This window comes from Lithobates pipiens, unplaced genomic scaffold (genome assembly GCF_037356315.1).
Source record: "Lithobates pipiens isolate NorthernLeopardFrog02 unplaced genomic scaffold, aLitPip1_a1.2 Scaffold_22, whole genome shotgun sequence".
In the NCBI taxonomy this organism is placed as follows: Eukaryota; Metazoa; Chordata; class Amphibia; order Anura; family Ranidae; genus Lithobates; species Lithobates pipiens.
The window spans coordinates 152097341-152122046 of record NW_027507784.1 but is presented as its reverse complement, the minus strand read 5'-3'; the positions used below and the strand labels follow the sequence as shown (position 1 = coordinate 152122046).

The following is a 24706-nucleotide window of genomic DNA, read 5'->3' as shown; positions in this document are numbered from 1 at the left end:
TCTACCAGAAGGTTTCAGGCACATCATGTATCTAGAGGGCATCGCAGGGCTCTCGAGGAGAAGCGGTAACTCGTTCGGCTGTATCTCTCGTCCGGTGGCGCCGGTGGTTCCCAGCGTCGCACGGCTTGGTGTAACAGCGTCAGGGAGGTCCGTTCGTCCGTTCGTTGTTATGTTGAGGGGCGCACTGCGATGACGTTTCGTTGTGGTTTACGTTGCACGCGTTCGGAGCATGCGTGCTCCTTCATCAGGCATCTGGGTACTATGTTTGGAGTGGTTTAAATAGGGAAAGGGGGCAGTTCTAATTAGTCGTTTAGGTTCCACCTTATGGGGCGGAGCTGTTCCGACCAAAGCATGGTGTTGATTGCTCATGTGTTGCAGGCTGGTTGTATGTGATTATTGTGTGTGTGTCCATCAATGTATGTGGATACAAGTTGGATAGTGTGGACAAGATGTGGGAAAAAGTGATAAGAGTTGGAACTTTTTTATTTATTTAATTGTTTTAAAAATTGTTTTAAAAAATTATGAAAATACTTGTTAAAGGTAAAAAATAGAAGTGGATTTTGCAAGAATTAAAAGAAGGTTGTTAAAAATTGAAAAAATACATAGAAAATACATATAAAGAATATATATATATATATAAAAAAGAAAGGTTTTATATATAAAAAATATATATAAAAAATATATAAAGAATCAATAAAAATAGAGGTAAAAATAAGGATAAAATTACAATAGGAATAAAAATAACAATAAAAAAACAATAAAAATAAAAATAAAGATAAAAATAAAAATAAAAATAGAACTAGGAATAAAAATAAAACTAAAATGAAAAAGGGGCAAAAAATTGTTAATTAAATTGCTGAAGGTATATTTCTATGGTGGGTATTATGACATAACATGGTGAGAGACATGTATATTGATAGGATTTGATATTGTGAGAATTTGGTACTGTAAAATACAATAAAATGGTGTTAAAATGAGACGTGGATGTTAGAGCAGAACATACACATACATATATATATATATATATATATATATACACACACACACACATATATATATATATATATATATATATACATATACACATACACATACACGTACACACACATACATACACATACATACACATACATACATACATACGCATGCACACGCACTCGTACGTGTGTGAACCCACTTATAGTGGGATCAGAAAAAGGCGCGTGGATACTGATTTGTGGAGGTGAGGGCGGGGGGGGGGAAGGGGAGGGGGGAGAAGGGGGGCGGGGGCGGCTAAGCAATTTTAAGTCTCATTAAAAAAATCTCATGGAAAAAGTGTGATGGGTAAAAATTAGACAACTGAGTTGATTTCTATGTCCTCGTTGAGGCCTCCAGGCGTGAGGGTGTCTAACGTATATATCCAAAAAGTTTCCCTCTCGCAGAGACGTTTGAAACGTTCTGCGAGGGGGAAGGATCCAGGTATCTGTTCAAGGGCCCATACTTGCATGCCCTCTGTGGACCCTTGATGGTGTTCTTTAAAGTGTCGTGGGATAGTGAGATTGGAGTCCCCTTCTACTGATCGCCGATGTTCGCCAAACCTTTTTCTTAGGGTACGAATGGTACGCCCTATATAAAGTAGATTGCAAGGGCAGCGGATTGCATATATTACAAACTCAGAGGAGCAGTTGTAGAACTCTTTTAGTTGGTATGTGTTGCCCTTTGTCGTGAAAGATTTTTGGCGGTGTTGGACAAATTTACAGGTGAGACATTTTTGTTTCTTGCATTGGTACATGCCCTTCAGGGTGAGGAATGTCCTGAGTGGCTTTGGTTTGTTATCGGTTTTTAATTTGCTCGGGGCGATAAAACTTTTTATGTTGCGTGCTCTACGATATGTTATCTTGGGGGTATCTGTTATGGAGGTTTTTAACAGAGGGTCTTCTAGAAGGATACTCCAATGGTTTTTGAAGATTTTTTCCATTTTTTTGTGTTGGGAGTGATATTGAGTAATGAATCTGGTGCTGTGAGTTTGGGAATGGACAGTCGGTTTGTTCGGTGTGGTTTCATGTGGTTGGGGTGTGACCGGGTGTGTTACTGGCTGGGTGTCCAGGAATTTGGTGAAGGCTTCATCTACTAGGGTGGGGGGATAGCCTTTGTCTTCAAATTTTCTTTTAAACAGAGTGCCCTGCTCGATATAATCTGAGTTGTGAGTACAATTTCGTTTTAAACGATTAAATTGACTCTTTGGGATATTGGTGATCCACCTTGGGTGGTGGCAACTTTGGAAGTGTAAATATGAATTTCCTGCAGTGGGTTTTATGTGGTTTCTTGCGAAGATGGTTTTATTGATATGACAGAGTTCAAGATCTAAAAAGGGTAAGGTATCTGGACTGGATTCAAAAGTGAAAGATAGGCCTAGATCATTAGCGTTACAGTGTGAGACGAAGTGGTCTATGGGTGGTCCGGTGTTGTCCCATATGATGATAATATCATCTATATAGCGACCTATGTATATAATATGCTCTGTATATGGATTGTTGTTCCAAATGTAAAGAGTTTCCCAGAAGCCCATTGTCAGGTTTGCATAGCTAGGTGCAAAATTGGCACCCATAGCTGTCCCTTGGGTTTGTAAGTAGAATTTTTTATTGAAGGAGAAGTAGTTGTGGGTGAGGCAGAACTTTGTGGAATCTAAGATAAACTCTGCTTGTGCAGTTTTTAGGGATGGGTCTAGGGCTAAGAAGTGTTTTACTGCCTGAAGGCCAACAGCATGGGGAATTGAAGTATAGAGGGAATTGACATCTAAGGACACCCATTGGTAGGTGGGCTCCCAGGAGTAGGTTTTTAGGATCTCTAGTAGGTGTGTACCATCTCGTATGTAAGTTTGGAGATTCTGTGCCAGTGGTTGCAGGAAATGGTCAATGTAGATAGAAAAGGGGCTGGTTATACTTTCCATTGCGGCAACAATTGGTCTCCCCGGGGGATTCTCTGAATTTTTATGTATTTTGGGAAGGTGATAGAAATAGGGAGTGTTATAATATGTTTTGGATAGAAAGGAAGCTTCTGCTTTTGTAATAATATTATCTCTAAGGGCTCGTTTTATGAGTGCTTCAGCTTCTATAGAGAAGAGGGGGAGCGGGTCACTTTTTAAGGGCTTGTATGTGTTGTTATCGGAGAGTAGTCTGTTGGCCTCATTTAGATAGTCTTCCGAATTCTGGATTACTATGCCACCTCCTTTGTCTGCTGTTTTGATGACAATAGAGTTATTTTTTGCTAGACTTTGGAGAGCCCGGGCTTCTTGTGGGGTGAGGTTGTTCCTGTGGTGATGCAGGGGGGAGGGGGGTGGCCTTAATTTACAAAGTCGTTTGATATCTGCATACACAACCTGGTAGAAACTTTGTATGTAAGGGCCTTTTGCCTGGCTGGGGTTGAAGATGGATTTTGGCCTAAGAGAAGTGTGTTTTATTGGGGGGGAATCTGGTTGATAATAAATGCAAGAAGTGTCTGAGAGACTAATGGTGGTGACGGCGGGGTCTTCATTCATATTGTATAATTCTTCCAAAATGGCTAGGCAGGGATCATCTTGGTATATATTTTTTGTACATAAAGGAGAGGTATTGTACATACTGGGTATTGTGGTATTGTTGGGATTTTCCTTATTGGATTTGATATTGAAAAAGCGTTTCACTGTGAGATTACGTATAAATTTGTTTAGATCCACAAATAAAGTGAAAGGGTTGGGCTGGCTGGTGGGTGCGAAGTTGAGTCCTTTATTAAGTAGAGAGATTTCATCTGGGACCAGGGTATGTGAAGAAAGGTTGTAGATTTTTATAGTTTGGCAAACTTTTCTTTGGGTTTTGTTTCTTCTCCCCCCTCTTCTGCCTCTTCTAGTTTTCTTTTTTGTGCAGGTTGAGGGGTTAGGACTAAAAAAGACTGGTCGTCTGTCTGTGTGGGAAACTCGAGAGGGCAATTTTGGACTATTTGTGAATAGGTTTTATATTGACCCATTGGAATGTTAGTATCATGTGTGCTTTGGAGAGACTGTTTTACAGGAACATCCGGAGTGGTTGTATTGGAGGTAGCCTGATTACTCTTGTGTCCTGGAGGGGTATTATCACCTCTATTGGTATTATTTTTATTACTATTTTTGTGTTGGTTGGGGGTGTTTGTTGGTTTGTTATTAATTGCACTGTCAATAGGAGTAGTGGTATATTTTCTATTTTGTAGGGTTTCTATATTTCTTTTTGGTTTTCTATACCGTTTAGGTTTTGGTTGTGAGGTGTGGGGGCTGTTCTCCCTTATGGGTTCTGGATTGTAGGACGATATGTGTTGTGTTGGTTGGTTGGTGTGTTTTGAGTATGGATGTTGGGAGGGATATTGGGAGCGAAGTATAGGAGGGTGGTGGGTTTTGAAGGGCCGAAAGGACGGTGGAAATTGGATCTGCATTAGAGGCACTGGAGCAGAGTTATTGGTTTTCCATTGGAAGACCCTTTTGTTGTTGTAGTCATCCACATCTCGTCTCATTTTTTGGAGTTTTGCCTTAATTAGTTTATCTTCATCTAATTTTGTTTTTTTCTTTAGTAGATCTAGCCATGTGCTGGGAAGGTTTGGTGTCTCCTTAGTGAGGTTTAGTATCTGATTTTTTAGTTTTTCTGAAAGAGACGTGCTTTTGAGGTCACGCTGTTTCAAAATGATGTTTATCCATTTTTGGGAACAAAATTCAGAGATATGTTCCCATTCGGTTTGGAGATCGGGTGAGAGGAAGGCACATCTAGTTTTTATTCTGAGGCCCCTCGGGGTAATTTTGGAGGAAAGGTAGTTTTCAAGAAAAAACTTGTCCCATTTTTGGTGATTAAGTGTTATGATTGAATCCTCAATTTTTCTAAATAGTGTGCATAATTTCATATATACATTCTCTCCTATTTTGAAATGTGCCTTGAAAAAGTCTTTTGGGAATTGCGAAAATAATTCATCTAAAAAAACGTATTTGGAATGCTCTACTGATTGAAGCATGTCCATTGTAGAAAAAAAAAAAAAAAAAAATGGACATGCTTCAATCAGTAGAGCATTCCAAATACGTTTTTTTAGATGAATTATTTTCGCAATTCCCAAAAGACTTTTTCAAGGCACATTTCAAAATAGGAGAGAATGTATATATGAAATTATGCACACTATTTAGAAAAATTGAGGATTCAATCATAACACTTAATCACCAAAAATGGGACAAGTTTTTTCTTGAAAACTACCTTTCCTCCAAAATTACCCCGAGGGGCCTCAGAATAAAAACTAGATGTGCCTTCCTCTCACCCGATCTCCAAACCGAATGGGAACATATCTCTGAATTTTGTTCCCAAAAATGGATAAACATCATTTTGAAACAGCGTGACCTCAAAAGCACGTCTCTTTCAGAAAAACTAAAAAATCAGATACTAAACCTCACTAAGGAGACACCAAACCTTCCCAGCACATGGCTAGATCTACTAAAGAAAAAAACAAAATTAGATGAAGATAAACTAATTAAGGCAAAACTCCAAAAAATGAGACGAGATGTGGATGACTACAACAACAAAAGGGTCTTCCAATGGAAAACCAATAACTCTGCTCCAGTGCCTCTAATGCAGATCCAATTTCCACCGTCCTTTCGGCCCTTCAAAACCCACCACCCTCCTATACTTCGCTCCCAATATCCCTCCCAACATCCATACTCAAAACACACCAACCAACCAACACAACACATATCGTCCTACAATCCAGAACCCATAAGGGAGAACAGCCCCCACACCTCACAACCAAAACCTAAACGGTATAGAAAACCAAAAAGAAATATAGAAACCCTACAAAATAGAAAATATACCACTACTCCTATTGACAGTGCAATTAATAACAAACCAACAAACACCCCCAACCAACACAAAAATAGTAATAAAAATAATACCAATAGAGGTGATAATACCCCTCCAGGACACAAGAGTAATCAGGCTACCTCCAATACAACCACTCCGGATGTTCCTGTAAAACAGTCTCTCCAAAGCACACATGATACTAACATTCCAATGGGTCAATATAAAACCTATTCACAAATAGTCCAAAATTGCCCTCTCGAGTTTCCCACACAGACAGACGACCAGTCTTTTTTAGTCCTAACCCCTCAACCTGCACAAAAAAGAAAACTAGAAGAGGCAGAAGAGGGGGGAGAAGAAACAAAACCCAAAGAAAAGTTTGCCAAACTATAAAAATCTACAACCTTTCTTCACATACCCTGGTCCCAGATGAAATCTCTCTACTTAATAAAGGACTCAACTTCGCACCCACCAGCCAGCCCAACCCTTTCACTTTATTTGTGGATCTAAACAAATTTATACGTAATCTCACAGTGAAACGCTTTTTCAATATCAAATCCAATAAGGAAAATCCCAACAATACCACAATACCCAGTATGTACAATACCTCTCCTTTATGTACAAAAAATATATACCAAGATGATCCCTGCCTAGCCATTTTGGAAGAATTATACAATATGAATGAAGACCCCGCCGTCACCACCATTAGTCTCTCAGACACTTCTTGCATTTATTATCAACCAGATTCCCCCCCAATAAAACACACTTCTCTTAGGCCAAAATCCATCTTCAACCCCAGCCAGGCAAAAGGCCCTTACATACAAAGTTTCTACCAGGTTGTGTATGCAGATATCAAACGACTTTGTAAATTAAGGCCACCCCCCTCCCCCCTACATCACCACAGGAACAACCTCACCCCACAAGAAGCCCGGGCTCTCCAAAGTCTAGCAAAAAATAACTCTATTGTCATCAAAACAGCAGACAAAGGAGGTGGCATAGTAATCCAGAATTCGGAAGACTATCTAAATGAGGCCAACAGACTACTCTCCGATAACAACACATACAAGCCCTTAAAAAGTGACCCGCTCCCCCTCTTCTCTATAGAAGCTGAAGCACTCATAAAACGAGCCCTTAGAGATAATATTATTACAAAAGCAGAAGCTTCCTTTCTATCCAAAACATATTATAACACTCCCTATTTCTATCACCTTCCCAAAATACATAAAAATTCAGAGAATCCCCCGGGGAGACCAATTGTTGCCGCAATGGAAAGTATAACCAGCCCCTTTTCTATCTACATTGACCATTTCCTGCAACCACTGGCACAGAATCTCCAAACTTACATACGAGATGGTACACACCTACTAGAGATCCTAAAAACCTACTCCTGGGAGCCCACCTACCAATGGGTGTCCTTAGATGTCAATTCCCTCTATACTTCAATTCCCCATGCTGTTGGCCTTCAGGCAGTAAAACACTTCTTAGCCCTAGACCCATCCCTAAAAACTGCACAAGCAGAGTTTATCTTAGATTCCACAAAGTTCTGCCTCACCCACAACTACTTCTCCTTCAATAAAAAATTCTACTTACAAACCCAAGGGACAGCTATGGGTGCCAATTTTGCACCTAGCTATGCAAACCTGACAATGGGCTTCTGGGAAACTCTTTACATTTGGAACAACAATCCATATACAGAGCATATTATATACATAGGTCGCTATATAGATGATATTATCATCATATGGGACAACACCGGACCACCCATAGACCACTTCGTCTCACACTGTAACGCTAATGATCTAGGCCTATCTTTCACTTTTGAATCCAGTCCAGATACCTTACCCTTTTTAGATCTTGAACTCTGTCATATCAATAAAACCATCTTCGCAAGAAACCACATAAAACCCACTGCAGGAAATTCATATTTACACTTCCAAAGTTGCCACCACCCAAGGTGGATCACCAATATCCCAAAGAGTCAATTTAATCGTTTAAAACGAAATTGTACTCACAACTCAGATTATATCGAGCAGGGCACTCTGTTTAAAAGAAAATTTGAAGACAAAGGCTATCCCCCCACCCTAGTAGATGAAGCCTTCACCAAATTCCTGGACACCCAGCCAGTAACACACCCGGTCACACCCCAACCACATGAAACCACACCGAACAAACCGACTGTCCATTCCCAAACTCACAGCACCAGATTCATTACTCAATATCACTCCCAACACAAAAAAATGGAAAAAATCTTCAAAAACCATTGGAGTATCCTTCTAGAAGACCCTCTGTTAAAAACCTCCATAACAGATACCCCCAAGATAACATATCGTAGAGCACGCAACATAAAAAGTTTTATCGCCCCGAGCAAATTAAAAACCGATAACAAACCAAAGCCACTCAGGACATTCCTCACCCTGAAGGGCATGTACCAATGCAAGAAACAAAAATGTCTCACCTGTAAATTTGTCCAACACCGCCAAAAATCTTTCACGACAAAGGGCAACACATACCAACTAAAAGAGTTCTACAACTGCTCCTCTGAGTTTGTAATATATGCAATCCGCTGCCCTTGCAATCTACTTTATATAGGGCGTACCATTCGTACCCTAAGAAAAAGGTTTGGCGAACATCGGCGATCAGTAGAAGGGGACTCCAATCTCACTATCCCACGACACTTTAAAGAACACCATCAAGGGTCCACAGAGGGCATGCAAGTATGGGCCCTTGAACAGATACCTGGATCCTTCCCCCTCGCAGAACGTTTCAAACGTCTCTGCGAGAGGGAAACTTTTTGGATATATACGTTAGACACCCTCACGCCTGGAGGCCTCAACGAGGACATAGAAATCAACTCAGTTGTCTAATTTTTACCCATCACACTTTTTCCATGAGATTTTTTTAATGAGACTTAAAATTGCTTAGCCGCCCCCGCCCCCCTTCTCCCCCCTCCCCTTCCCCCCCCCCGCCCTCACCTCCACAAATCAGTATCCACGCGCCTTTTTCTGATCCCACTATAAGTGGGTTCACACACGTACGAGTGCGTGTGCATGCGTATGTATGTATGTATGTGTATGTATGTGTATGTATGTGTGTGTACGTGTATGTGTATGTGTATATGTATATATATATATATATATATATATATGTGTGTGTGTGTGTATATATATATATATATATATATATGTATGTGTATGTTCTGCTCTAACATCCACGTCTCATTTTAACACCATTTTATTGTATTTTACAGTACCAAATTCTCACAATATCAAATCCTATCAATATACATGTCTCTCACCATGTTATGTCATAATACCCACCATAGAAATATACCTTCAGCAATTTAATTAACAATTTTTTGCCCCTTTTTCATTTTAGTTTTATTTTTATTCCTAGTTCTATTTTTATTTTTATTTTTATCTTTATTTTTATTTTTATTTTTATTGTTTTTTTATTGTTATTTTTATTCCTATTGTAATTTTATCCTTATTTTTACCTCTATTTTTATTGATTCTTTATATATTTTTTATATATATTTTTTATATATAAAACCTTTCTTTTTTATATATATATATATATTCTTTATATGTATTTTCTATGTATTTTTTCAATTTTTAACAACCTTCTTTTAATTCTTGCAAAATCCACTTCTATTTTTTACCTTTAACAAGTATTTTCATAATTTTTTAAAACAATTTTTAAAACAATTAAATAAATAAAAAAGTTCCAACTCTTATCACTTTTTCCCACATCTTGTCCACACTATCCAACTTGTATCCACATACATTGATGGACACACACACAATAATCACATACAACCAGCCTGCAACACATGAGCAATCAACACCATGCTTTGGTCGGAACAGCTCCGCCCCATAAGGTGGAACCTAAACGACTAATTAGAACTGCCCCCTTTCCCTATTTAAACCACTCCAAACATAGTACCCAGATGCCTGATGAAGGAGCACGCATGCTCCGAACGCGTGCAACGTAAACCACAACGAAACGTCATCGCAGTGCGCCCCTCAACATAACAACGAACGGACGAACGGACCTCCCTGACGCTGTTACACCAAGCCGTGCGACGCTGGGAACCACCGGCGCCACCGGACGAGAGATACAGCCGAACGAGTTACCGCTTCTCCTCGAGAGCCCTGCGATGCCCTCTAGATACATGATGTGCCTGAAACCTTCTGGTAGAGTGTGAGTGCATAACTTCACAAATTAAATGTCTTTGATTCAACAATACTGCACTTAGATTGGCGCTGTTTTTTCTTCTGTTTATATGCTTAGTTATTCACTGCTCAGGTACCCAGGGCTGTCTTGTGCTGGGCAGTAGAGGGAAAGGTCTTCATCCCTGTTTAAGCTGCAGGTTACTGCCCATTTAAAGGGGTTGTAAACCGTTGGGTTTTTTCTTTTTTTATAAAAATACTTATCTGCTCTCCAGGCCCCTCCTCTTCATTGGGTGCCCCCAAGGAAAGCTGCAGAAAGCCGATTTCTCTGGGGGCACAATGCGGGCTCGCTTCCTGGGTCCTACTGCAGCATCCATTGACACAGACAGCAGGACTCGGTCCCGCCCCCATGCTCCTGTCTCACTGAATTTGATTGACAGCACGGGAGTCATAGGATTCTGCTGCTATCAATGTGTCCAATGAAGAGAGAGACAGCTCATGCACATTGCTGTTTTGGCTCAGAAAAGAAAAGGGGGGGGGGGGGTGAATCTGGGGGGAACTGCAGCACAGAAAGAAGGTTTTTAAGGTCAAAAACCTTGAGGCTTTACAGCCACTTTGCAGGTATTTTTATTTATTTTTTAAAAATAATCTTAAACAGGCACAGTCTGCCTTGAAGCCTTAGGCCCCTTTCACACTTGTATGACATGACAGCCGTACCATTGTGGATCCGACTTTTCCCTGCGACTTGAAGTCCGACATGCGTCCGACTTCAATGAACAGGGATCCGACTTTGCTCCACCGACAATACCAGGCTCTGTCTGGTATGAGTCTTTAGGGGTACTCCACACACAATGCTAAAAAAAAAAAAGCATGGTTTCCCCCTCCAAGAGCATACCAGGCCCTTCGGTCTGGTATGAATTTTAAGGGGAACCCCCGTGCCGCAATAACTGCGCCCCCCCCCCCCCCCCCAATATCCATACCAGACCCTTATCTGAGCACACAGCCCGGCAGGTCAGGAAAGGGGATAGAGACGCGCCATCCTGAACCCGTACCAGGCCACATGCCCTCAACATGGGGGATGGGTGCTTTGGAGCAGGGAGAGGGGCCTGTGCCCCCCACCCGAAAGCACCCTGTCCCCATGTTGAGGACAAGTGCCTCTTCCCAACAACACTGGCCGTTGGTTGTCAGGGTCTGAGGGCGGGGAGCTTATCTGAATCTGAAAGCCCCCTTTAACAAGGGGGGGCCCCCAGATCCTGCCCCCACCCTATGTGAATGAGTATCGGAAAAAATCGTACCCCTAGCCATTTACCTGAAAAAAAAAAGTGTCAAAAATTAAACACTCGCTTCCGATTTCTTCTCCCCTCTCGGGGTCTTCTCTGCTTTCTGCTGATGACTTATAGGCCTCTCTGGTTCTTCTCTCTGTCCGGTGTCTTCTGCCTCTGCCGGGTCTTCTCCGTTGTCTTCTTCCTCTGTTCTCCTCCTGATATTGACTCAACACTCTCTCCGGCTCTAATGCTGGGTGCGTGGTGTGCCACTACTTATATTAACGGGTGATGTTATCTGGAGGCCCGCCCTTTATGACGTCACCGCCCGGGGCATGATGGGTGAAGACGTCATAAGGGGCAGACCTTCTATGACCCCACCTCATGCCAATATAAGTAGTGGCACGCCACACGCCCAGCATTAGAGTGGGAGAGATCGTTGAGTCAACATCGGAAGAAGAATAGAGGGAGAAGACCCAGCAAAAGAGCGAGTAGACAGTGAAGACCCCGCAGAGGCAGAAGACAGCGGACAGAGAGAGAAGAACCGGAGAGGGCTAGAAAACCCGGAGAGGGGAGAACATCAACATGGGGACAAGCTGCTTTGGGGTGGGGGGGTTGCAAGGCCCCCGCCCCAAAGCACCCACCCCCCATGTTGAGGGCATGCGGCCTGGTACGGTTCGGGGGGCTCACTCGTCCCCACCCCCTTTCCTGACCCGCCGGACTGTGTGCTCAGCATGGAGTTGCCCTTCAAGATCATCAGAGCACAGTTAAGACGGTGATCCGACTTCAGTGATTTTCAATGGGCTGAAGTAGGATCAAATTCAGACCAAAGTAGTGCAGGGGCTACTTTTGAAGTTGTGCTAATATGAATGGTTGTCATTGGAAATCATGGGGAACGACTTGCCATGCGACTTTGCAGTGCCAAGTTGTAGGACAAGTCGTACAAGTGTGAAAGGGGCCTTAAGTGTACTTGTCACCTTTTTGACTTCACTTTGTCTGGCACAGGGCTTTTTTTTTTCAACATCTTTTATGAATTTTAAATAAAGATGCTATTCTATCCCATAATGTCTGATTTACATGGTGGTCTCAAAAACAAAAACTGTGAATAGTTTGTGATTCTCATTTTGCATTAAGTGATAGAACAAATACTTAATTTTTTGAAATTTTTTGTTGCGACATTAGACTGACAGGCATGGCATTAAGAGTTCCTTCCAGTTCAACAGAGCAGCAGAAATGCAGCAATGTTCCAGCAGTTTCACTGAATGAAGACGAGCACCTTATCACCCCACAATCTACAGATTCCAGTATTGACGAAGAGAAGCCAGATGGACAGCATGAAATTGAGATGTACCCTTCTCTTTCAACAGCCGAAGGTAAATCCATGCTTGAAAGAAATCTTAGTCAGCTAATAAAGTACAACTGTCATTATAAATTTTTATACAAATTAAAACTACATTGAACAGCGCTTGTGAGGAAAAAAAGCAGGAAACATTTGTCTGGAATATATACAGTGTTGTGTGTGTCATCAACCAAAATGAATTAATCATTAAGTGTTTCCATAAAACTATATTTAATTTTGTATGGTGATGCAAATATATATATACATTTCAGGTGACCGTTTAACAATATTTGTTTAGCACAAGCACTGGTCAATGTGATGTTCATAAAAACTTGTAGTGTAGTTTAAACAGCAGCTCTGGATTTTATGTTCATATTTAAATTGAGTATTTTTAGCAGTACAGTGTCTTTGCAACACATTTATTACAACAACCTTTCTGTAAAACCTCAAATTTACAGTCATATTTGGAGGCCCTTTAAAACTCTCAAGGGGGTTGTAAACCCTTGTGGTTTAACAGAAAATATCTGGATTGTAGACTTTGTGCAATGTAAGCTCTTGGTAAACATGTAGAGAGTCCCTGTTCCAAGCCTGTATAAGGACCCCCCGCCTCTGGAACGCCAGATGTGGACCAACAGGAGCCCAACCATGCTTCATATATTCGGCAGAAATGAAGGAAGCTGCACAGTAACGTCATCAGATAACATCCACCTTTATTAAAGTAAAACAAAGCACACAGCATTCCCACATACAATTGCCCCAAAACTGCAGAAGTTTCAGCTAATATCGGCTTCATCACAGAGCATACACTCTTGATTTACTTTTGGCCAAATGGAGCTGAGTGACATAATAATGCAACTCAAGTATGTATAGGAGTTGCATCATAACAGACCATCAAAATCATATATCTCTTGCTCTATAATCATGAGCTTTTAACACTGTGGCCTGCCCACAGCTGTCACAGCCTGTGCTTCATTTTGTGGAAAATCCAAAAAGAAAGCTGCTGTATTTGTTTGGTAAGGAAAAAACGATCTATAGCGTATAATGGCAGTACATTGGTACATGCACAGTGATGGAGAGGAAGACTGCCATCATACTCTTGGAGATCCTGCCCATTTCATCTCAGCAATTCCACCACTTTCTGCTCTGAAGACAAGATGGAATACAGACTATGGTGGCTGTGGGCAGACTGTGCAGCTGAAAGCTCATATTACAGAGGGAAGGGTTTTATTATTTGTAAATTACAGGACACAGGGTTTGTTCTTCATGACTACTTTGGTTATGTTGCCACCCACAGGTGAAATAACTTTTTTCACTGATTGGGCAAGGAAGGGCTTTATTCAAGTTAAAGGCCCAGGCAGATGATACACCGCCCCCCATTGTGGAAGATCAGTGGTGTCATGCAATGTGGCTGGTCAGCACTAGATCCTGCAGGCAGCAGTCACCAAGGGCGCCTGGTAGTCAGTGCAGTAGCTGACAGGGTAGGGATTCCCTGCAGGTAAGGCATGTTCTTGAAGACTCTTTGAGCATGTCCACCATAATTGGCAAACATCAGGCTTTCAAAAAGCCCTGTGGCCTGGATTAGTTGGTGCCTCTGCGGGCTCCACTGCTGTGGCGGTGGTGTTCATTATGGGTGGGTCCAGCTGCATGTTAGGTGTTCAATCAGCATTTTTTTGTTTCACATTCTTGGCCTCCATGCGTAGAATGTTCTCAAGTCCTCAGGGTGTTACTAATCCCTGCAACTATATAGGGACTTTGAGCGTGGGTCACTGGCCAACTGTGTCCTGGCTGTCGACAGTCCTTGTAGCTGGGTGGCCATTTCTACCTGTTTCAGTGTAAGTCCTAATCACCCTTAGCAGGCCAGGGCAGGGAGTGCAGGCAGAGAGGTGGTGGGGGGGGGGGATGGGCTTCTAAATCCATGTCGCTTGGAAGAGTTTCTTTGGCTGGTATTGAGACTCAAAAGATTTCCTCCTCAACCTGCTGGCCTGGAGTGGTCTCTGGCCTTGTATGCGGTCATTATTCAGATTTCAGCCTTGTATGTATGTCTGTGAGATCTTAATGTGGTTCAGTCTATTTTACAGCGTGCTCTATTTGAACCCATTTTGGATATTCCTTTGACGCTTCTTACATGCAAGGTGGACTTTTTGGCAGCCATTATTTCAGCTTGTATGGTCCTTCACTGAGATCTGGTGTTGAGGCTTCTTTCCTCCAAAACCATGATATGGTGTTACCATCTTGTGTCTTAATCCAAAATGCCTGGGTTCTTCTGTTTCTATTTGATACATGCTGTGTGGGCACAGGCAATGGCTTTGTTTCGGCAGTCTGATTGGCTGGCTGTTCTGCCTGAAGGGCCTCGCGAGGGACAGGCTGCTTTCCCGTATTCAAATTTTCTGTGGATTCAGCAACTTTTTTCTCATGCCTTGGCATGAAGGATGGGTTTCCTCCTTTTCCAGTCAAGGCCCATTCTACCAAGAGTGTCAGTGTATCTGGGCGTTTCAACATCAAGCTTCAGCTATTCCAGTTTGTAAGACTGCCACCGGGTCTTCTGTTCACGTATTTGCTCAGCTTTATTTAGTAGATATTTATTTTCTTCGTACGTCAGTTTGGCCAGAATGTCTTGCAGCCAGCTCAGGGGTTTTGGACTTGTTGCTGCATTGCCCACCTCTCTCTTTCACTGCTTTGGACAATATAGTAGTCTTGAAAAAAGAAACAATCCTGTGTCCTATGATGTACATTTTAATCAATTAGGATTTCTAAAAGTAAGGTTACTAATACAAATAAAGTCAACATTGTTCATTTTATATAATAAAAACAATAGTTCTGTCTTAGAGAAAGTGCTATAATATGCCTATTTATTAGCTAGAAAACCTGTCTGTGCACTACGACAAACCATGTCTGTGTCTACTACCGAGATTGTTTGCTACTAGGGGCTTGACTTCTGGGCCAAGCTGCACTGACTTGTTTGAACTGTGTCTAATTAAATACCCTAAATGACCACTGAAGTGCTCTCATTGCTTTCATATTTGATAGAAAATTTAACTCTAGAAAAAAAGGAAAAACGCATCAGAGACACACAGAGGAGGGTTTTCTGGCTATATATTTATATTAAAGCGGGTATAAAAATACGCATTTACTATTTATTTTTTTTGGTAGGGGCCTGAAAAGCATTGCAATGCGGGGCTCCAGCAGAATGTCTATAAGCTGTCTGCTTGTACATGAAGGCAGTTACATAATGACAGGAAGAATCAATTAACTATCTAGAGCGCTCAACAGCACCCTACTAGTTAATCGAGAACTACAAGCCGTTAGCCACTAAAGCCTGTTTTCAGCTGACATCACAGGCCGGTCCAGGCTGGGGAAAGATCACGACCATATGGACGGGATCAACCCGGCTGCCTGAACCAGCACCCGGCTCACCCTCTCAGCTTTGCCACTGGGAGACTGAGTCAGCTGCTCTCTCCTCTCACTACCCTGGTGCTCCAGTTAGCGCCTGACCGCCACCTTTCCCTACCCAGAGTGACTGGGAGAACTTAGCAATCACTGGCGGGGGATTGCTGCTGGGGATTGCTGCTGCATTCACCTAGGTAAGTATGTTTTGTTTTGTTTTATTCTCTTTTAATCGGCTTTAATTATTGAATTTGTTTTAAAAATGAAAAAACTAAAATTGTCTACTTTTTTTTTTTTTTGTTCTTTAAATTTATTTTTAGAATGCCATTCATCATATAATAAAAAGATGACCCGTGATTCTTCCTTAAATAAGAAAGTTAGTTCGGATTTGCCTCTAGATGAAGACCGGATGCCAAGCAGTAGAAGTGGTGGATTTGTAACTCGGAGAAGGAAAAGGTCTACGGCATCTTTCTCGAGTATACAGTCTATGAATTCAGACTTTAATCAGAGTAAGAAATCATTAGGAATTGGTAGAGAGAGCTGCTCCAGTACACAGTGGGAAATCAACAAACATGACAACTTTCCTTATGAGCCAGGACATGCAGGTGTAACTGGAGATAATGTCCTACATTGTGATTTTGTAATGAGAAAGTACATGTTGGAAACTTCATGTTCACCACTCTCCTTAAATCCAGGCAAAAACTTTGAAGCAAAGAAAGAAAATCAAGACACACGGCTTGATACTGAAACTATACATCAGCCTGATCTGCTACAATCAGGGGAATGTTATCTGCATCCCATTGTTAATAGGCCTGTGGAGCAAGAGAAAACTGTGTATGAAGCGGACATGGAAATTACTTCGAGTGACTCTGCTACAATTGTTGCGGTTATGCCTAAAAGAAAAACAAAAGCTTCCAAAACAAATATACCAGTAAAACAAGATGGGACATCTTTAAGAAAGGTAAAGACGACAGCACATGAAAAAGCAAGGCAAAGTAGTTCTTGTAAAGGGAAGGAAAGCAACGTGTCATCTAAAAATAAAGAAAAAATTGAATTGAGTTTAAATATTGATAAAAACATAGCCTTCGAATTCAACCCTCCAGCAGACTTCAAACCAGATACAACTGATACGTTTGATAATCGGCGTACATTCGTTTTACCAGGCCCTGTAAACAAAGATAAGTTTGACGTTTTTGAAAGTGAAGCTAAACTGTATTCTGGTAAAAATGAAGCCACTCCTTTAGTGAGTTGCAGTGTACAAGAGTCATTCACTGAAAATGTTGATGAAAATATACCCTTGGAATTCAATCCTCCAGCAGACTTCAGAGCAGTTTCAAATGATCAATATTATAGTGAGCGTACATATGTTTTACCAGGCCCTATGGACAAGGAAAAGACTAAAGTTTTTGAAAGTAAGACCAAACTGTATTCTAGTAAAAATGATCCCGAAACGTCAGTGGTCTGTACGGTTGAAAAATCATCCACTGATACCAGCTATTTATGTGATACAAATAGTGACCTGGGTTTTGCTGTTGAAAACGTGCCAAGCTCCGATGTAAAACACAACACAAATGAGACAGTAGTTAAGAGAAAATCAAAACTTGGCAAAAGGCCTGCAAAAGTTTTGGAAACCTCCAAAAAGAAACGTAAAATAACTAAAAATGTAAGCGATCTAGAACACCTAGGTGAAGTTCAAGGCAGCCACAAATCCAATGAACTGGACAATGCCAAGATAAGCAATACTATTTCAAGTTTTACTATGAAAAATCTAGAACCCCCTATAAGAAGGGAAACATATTTTTTAAATTCATCAAAGGCAAGTGGCATGCTGTCTGAGTTCATCCCTGCAGATAATAGAATTAATTGTAGGAGGGAAACATTTGTTATCCCACAGCCAAATTGTCTGATATCTGTTTCAGAAGAGAGTGCTAAGGCTCTTGATTATCCTTTGCCGTCTTTAACATCTGCTGAGTCTAAAGACGTTCAACCGAAAGCTAAAGATGTAAGTGTCACGAAAAAGACAGATTCAAATGTTGCCAGCAATTCCTTGGATGTGGACTATACTAAACCTTTTGGTTTCATGAAAACTAAATGTAAAGAAAAAAAACAAAATAAAAGGTCATCAAATCTCTTTTCTCAAGTAGACAAAAGAAAGACTCGTATATTAACTACAAATCAGAATGACGTCAGAAGTGATAAAGATACACTTGTTCGTGAAAGCTGTGTTAGTGTGACACAGAATCGCACCAATGAGCCAACTAAGTTCCTAAATGCTGTGACCCCAAATGAACAAGACTCTTTTATGCTTGATATGGTTAGTGAATCCATTCTTGATGGAACACTAGATTGTCCTAGTTTTGTAGAGTTCCCATCAACCACTGACCTTGAAACTGCTTGCATGTACAATGCATCTTTGAATAACATCCCTCTTCTTGATCCTCCTGTATCTGATGAGCGTGACACCAAGGAAAACGAGCAACCTAATGCTTCTAAGAATTTAGATCATCTTGATGAAAATGACAATGGCTTTGCACAAGAAATCTTTGAAACTAGACGTAATCAACATTGCAAGGTTGAAAACAAGAGCATGGAAATTAATGAAGCAGGTACCTATAGAAATGGCTGTTGTCTGTATCAACATGTTATTGGTTAGGGAGGTCATTTATAACATTGCATATAGGTTATTTGCTATTGTGCTATAAAACAATTGTCCTCCTCTATTACTTAATCACTCCATTATTGGACACAATAAGGCATATACTGTCGTGTTATACTGCTGCCCGCAAGAAGACTGGAAACAGTCGTACAAAAAATCTGTAGGCCAGCCAAGGATAACCCCTCCTACTATATCCGCATATGGTCTTTTTTTCTTTGGGAAGTCTAACCTAATTTTTTCCTAGCATTTTTATTTTCAGTTCTGTTTCTTTTTTCTTCAATCGAGATTCTTTGCTACATTGCTGCTTCAGCTTGTCTCTACATTTTAAATTAGAAATAAGAACTCTGCACTAAGCCCCTTTAACACTTGGCATAGTCCACCTGCGCATCGGGGAATCTGTATGCGCATCCCCGCTGAGCAGGCAGATGGCTGATCCCTGTCTACTCTGCTTATGCAGAGCAGACACAGCCTGCCCTCCTCTATGGGCAGTCAAATGTAAACAGACTACCTGTCCTTTTTTTCACCGGACTGCCTTCCAGTCTGCTAGATGCATGGGGAATGGGCATCCCCATCCATCTGTTTTTAGCGGATCGGACTGGAGGTCAGCGGTTGTGAACAGACATGTGTCCGTTTACATCTGCTGCTCTATAAAAGACAATGGAAGGTACTGATTGGGGTTGCTGGAATAACTGACAGGCAAACCTGATCGGTCCACTTGTGTAAAAGGGGCCCTAGTGTAACATAACATAATAAAATTACAATGGGCAACAGCACTCTATAATTGCCAGAATACAGCAACTGATAGAAACTAGATAAAAATTGTTTTGGTGTCCCTTTTTAAGACACCGAACGATTGAATCACCCTAAAACATTAAAGTGCAAAATATATGAAAATACAATGATCATTCCACCTTATAAATTCCATGTGACAAAAAATAAACAGTATGTTTGTTTCTCAACACTTTCTCTCACTTATGCATTCTGCTTTTTATCATGATCTTTGTGAGTATCCTTTTATTTAAATTTAGCTTTTTATAGTTAATGCTCTATAGCTCCTCTATTTTACTCCATGCCAGTTGGGTCCATAACACTGTTGTGATCCGTAGGAGTTCTGGCAACATCATCCAAAAGGGCTTAAGCCCTGGGTTCAACTGCTGCTGCGATCCGATGCCTGAGTGTTGTGGAATGATGACATCTATCCTCAAGGCTGCCAGGGGTCTTTGCTGCATGGTTTTATACACAACCACCATTTGACCTCCGTATCGGGATGTTAAACTATCTGGTAAAGAGGTGGTCAGAGCACAGAAGTTTGCACAGTGATTTTCTAGCACTTAACATATGGACTGTTTTTTTAAATATTGCAGATATTAAGTTTACTGCATTTTTTTTAAATAGTTTTTTTTATAGATTGAATCTTTATTTTATGTCATGTGGAGTTTTTATATAAGGTGGAGTGATTGTAATTATTAGACAACGTTGTATTTTCACATATTTTTATACTAGAATACATTTTTTTTTTCTCGTTTTATGGTGGTTCAATCATTCACTTTGATTTTAAAGGGACAGTGCAACTATTTTCATCTGGTCTTTACAATTGCAGCTATGCTGAGCAGCCTTTCCTATGCCTAGTTTTGGAGTACCCAAACTTAACTGGACTGGATGTGCTAGTCTGGCCTGGAAGTGACTTTTGGGTATTGGGTTCAGTGTTGGTGCTTTTCAAAACCTATTCTAGTAAACAAAAATTGCCAAGGAGTGCTATCAGGTCCAGATTATTTGGCATTGCTTAGTGCTTGTCTTATCTCTAAAGACTAACTTTGTTAGTAGGCCAGCTGGACAGGACAGCTTGTTTGCCTTAGTGCCTCCTCATGGAACCCCCATAACTCAGTCACCGAGCCCTAGAGGACAGCATGTTCCTGTTAATCCAAATCCCTCCAAGATTCAGATGGATTCTGTCTCGTCAGGAGTCGACACTGGAAACCTCTCACTGACTGCAGACTGTTCAAACCAGTGTGATGCTTTTGGGGGGGGGGGGGGGGGAGTACAGCAGGTTGACCCTAATGTCCACTTTACATGGTCAGTGAGGTGCACATCTCTCAACTGTTGCAGGGGCCACAATCTCTGAGGCATGCCACCCCCAATGTCTGCTCCTGAGATCAAGTAGATGTTGAATCAGTCTTGCAGTTCTGGGGCTAACTAGGACTTCTCTAACCACCTTTGGGAAGATCCTGTCATTGGAGAGCACTTGTCTCGTGGGCTACACTCTGGACTTGCAGAACAAGTGGTTCCCTTTTTTATATTGTGTGTAGGGCTGAAACAACTAATCGATTAATCGACAACTAATCGATTATGAAATTAATCGATAACTATTTTCATAATTGATTAATCGGCCAGTAAAATAATGGGGTTAAAATAAAAATAAAATTAGCCCTTTATAATACAAAAATATAATCACTACTGTAAATATTACTTTCACTGTTCTACAGTAAAAAAAAATTAACCCCTTCCAGTAGTTATCTGCTTTTTTGTACTATAAAGGGCTAATTTTAGTCTTTTTAACCCCATTAAACGAAACGTCTAAGGCCTGGTTCACGTCTATATGTTTATTGGTGCTTTTTGCAGAAACGCACTACAGTTCACTTACATGGTTTCCTATGGGACACGTTCATATCTATGCTTTTTTCAGCCGCTGCATATTTGGAAAGTGTCAGGGACTTTTAACTCAAAACTGTGCTTTTTTGGTTCAATATAACAGAAAATAATGTAATGCGTTTTTTGCAGCAATTTGTGTTTTTTAATCTGCCCAAAAAAATTAAAAAAGTGCAAATTGCAGTAAAATCACGTGCGCAAAAATCAAAACGCACAGCAGAAACAGATCAAAAGCAAAAACTGCATAGGTGTGTACCGAGCCTTATGCTGGCCTCACAGATCAATTTTTAGGTGAGAATATTCAGAAGAAAAAAGAATTTTGTTTGAAATTTTCACTTCATTTCTGAACAAAAACCACATACACTGAAAATTCCTTTGACCGAGAAGTTTTTTATTTCCAAATTTTCCTGTCACTGTGGTTACAAATGAAGGTCAATTTTGACCCATTATTTTTTTTTTTATCGAAACAACAATCGGCCAACTAATCGATTATGAAAATAATCGTTAGTTACAGCCCTAATTGTGTGATTATTCTATAGTCCGATCTCTTAATATGGACACAGTTGGACAACATCAAGGTACTGGCATCTTTATCACCAAGGAGGAACGATTCTTATGATGAGAAAGGTGCCATCCTCTGAAAGCCAAATTGCTTCTAGATGTGGAGGAGCAGTCCATGCACCATTGTGCATTCCCAATTCTATGCTGCAAGTGGAGGGCATCATCAGAGGGCCCCATGATACCCTGGTCTATCTGTGCACTAAACAATTTAGTTTTCTGATGCAGGAATCCTCTCAAAAAAGTACCCATGAAAATGCTCTTCACTGTCATAAGGTTTCTGACTGTGGCTCCATTGACTTTGATGTATAATTTAATCTGTGGAGTCAGGAGCATCTCTGGTCTTGACTATGTGAGGCTCCAGAAAAGACAATCCTCCTTTGGGGCAAGCCCTCCTGTCTTCATCCTCTTACAGAAAGGTGTGAGTTAACTTGGTCCTTAGCTCTGTCAAATCTATATTCCTCAAATTTCGCTGAGAAGACCTGCATTTCTATCCCTAGGTTAACCTTTGCACAGGAAACTCCCATGTAACTCACTGTGTTGGTCATTGTGACCCTGTGGGATTAAATCTTGGATCCCTAGGTGGTTCATAGACATTTGGTACTCTCCTTGAAGATAACTTCTGAGTCAGGTTTTTTACTGGGTGGGGCACTTTGACAAGGTGAATGTCTTCCATGGCAGTCAATCCTGACATGCAAACCCACCCCCTTTTTTTCCCCCCTTTTTTTTGTTTGGTACCAGGTGATTTGAAGCTTGGAGCATTTTTTGGGTCTAAGACAGCTCTGGTCTTCCGTTAGTGGGACATTGTTTCCTCTGTTTGGTCCTTGTTCTTGGAAGTGATTCTCCCTGTTTGCCATGCTTTAGGCTGCAAGTCCTTCACTGTTGGGATTTTTTATTTTATTTTTCATTCCACCTTGTTTGTTTCAGGTAGATCAGTTTCACTTTTAGGGCCCGTGCTTTTCCTCACATTTTGGGTCATAATGCACTAGTTGTAAGTATTCTTGGTCTTCTGGCATCAGACTAGTTTCCTGTGCTATTTATAAAGGAGAAAAGGTGACCATAAGTTTTCCCCCACTATAATTAAGTGGCAAAGATAAATCCCCCTCTTTTAAGCCACTCCTCCAAGTGAAGGAGGCTACTGCCGTAGCCAAAAAACAGCATACAAGAAAAGAATTACCTTTCAGAAGGGGATAAAGATTAATCCCCACTGAAAGGAAAAGACGGCTACTATGGCTGTAGTGGGCAACTATGAGAGGTAATCAATTAGTTCAAAATCACATTTTATTTAATATCAAAAAACTGAAGTACATCTGACCCTGCTGTATATCAGATAGTGGCACACCAAAACGCTATTCATAGTTTCTGGTGCGTCCCACAACCAATCATTAAGACGCATATAGACAATAGACTCGCATAAAACACAAACGGACTGGGCGCCACAATTACCAGGCATGCATAGAAATTCTTCTGGGATAAAACCCCCTATCATACAAAAATAGTAATCAGGTAATTCATAGCCTATTATACCAGAAGTCCAATGCATGCATGGTCCCTAGGGTTGTGGAGATCAAAACATCAAAGTAATTCTCTATTATAATTCATGAATTTGCCAATTAATTGGTTTCCAGTGTTGTCTCAGGGCTAAAATGACCTATCCTGACAACTTGCTTTTCCCTATTTCCTGCATAGACTATGCACCGATCTGATGTTCATTAAAGGCGTATTGCTTTTCATAATACCATCCATTCATTAAGTGAGAAATTATATTTGTGGAAAACGCAAAGTTGTGCAATGTTTATATAGCAGCTAATAGAAGAGATTTCTTAATTCCTGATCCAACAAGTGATGATATAAATTTCAGGTAGATTCAGTATTCATTTCCTACATATATCCAAACATCACCCGTTCGGAACAAAGTAGCCTTCTTCCAAGTCACTGTGAGGCTTTAGCATTCATTTAGCATATATGTCTATCCTACATACGACAATCCAATCATTCTGTGTTTTTTTACGTTACCGCTATACTGGTATTTTCAGAGGAACACCGGCCGGTTATCACCGCCTCTCTGGTTCATCACCCACTGTTAAGCGTCCTCAACAGTGTTTGGAATACACCGGCAGAATGTCACCCAGCGGAACGCCAGACCACTTGCCTAATCAATCGGGATGTTGCTAGATGCTAGCCTCTTTGCTGTCCTCCAGGTAGGGCTGTTATAAAATGGTCACTTAGTCTCCATGAGCATTACACTCCACCACAGTTAGGCTCCGCTCTCCATACCGGGGATGGCTCTGTGAATGCCTATAGTCTGTGGTTACGTTGGCGCGTTTTGCAACGTCATGTTACGTCGCTTCAACTGGACGGTAACGTAATGAACCATGGAATGATTGGATTGCTGTATGTGGGATAGACATCATATGTGCTAAGACCCCTTTCACACCACACCGCCCATTGCGTCGGTGGTAAAACGTGCCATTTTTAGCGGCGTTTTACCGCCGGATTTGCGGCACATTTCGGCCGCTAGCGGTGCGCTTTTACCCCCTGCTAGCGGCCGCGAAAGGGTTAAAACTGCGGGCAATAGCGGCATTTTGCCGGTGGTATTACAGCGCTGCCCCATTGATTTCAATGGGGAGGAGCGGTAAACACACCGCTCCTTCACCACTCAAAAGAAGCTGCTGGCAGGACTTTTTTCTGACGTCCTGCCAGCGCACCGCTGTAGTGTGAAAGCCCTCGGGGCTTTCACACTACACACAATGGTGCAGCTTCTTTAGGGCGGATTGGAGGCGCTATTTCTAACGCTTTAGCGCCTGCAAAACGCCCTGGTGTGAAAGGGGTGTAAATGTTTTGATCTCTGCAACGCTAGGGACCATGCATGCATTGGA

General features: G+C 41.2%; 2 protein-coding genes across 2 annotated transcripts in view; one reads left to right on the top strand and one right to left on the bottom strand.

Annotated features, from left to right (window-relative positions):
- SGO2 (shugoshin 2) overlaps window positions 1–24706 on the top strand; it is an 87207-nt gene that overhangs the window by 44075 nt on the left and 18426 nt on the right. Inside the window, exons 6-7 of the mRNA XM_077448463.1 lie at window positions 12427–12617; window positions 16288–18573. Coding sequence (XP_077304589.1) covers window positions 12427–12617; window positions 16288–18573 — 2477 coding nt within the window. The remainder of the gene's footprint in view (window positions 1–12426; window positions 12618–16287; window positions 18574–24706) is intronic.
- The window catches only part of CUNH2orf80 (chromosome unknown C2orf80 homolog), a 158568-nt gene that overhangs the window by 130004 nt on the left and 3858 nt on the right, over window positions 1–24706 (bottom strand). The gene's annotated exons all lie outside the window — the stretch shown is intronic.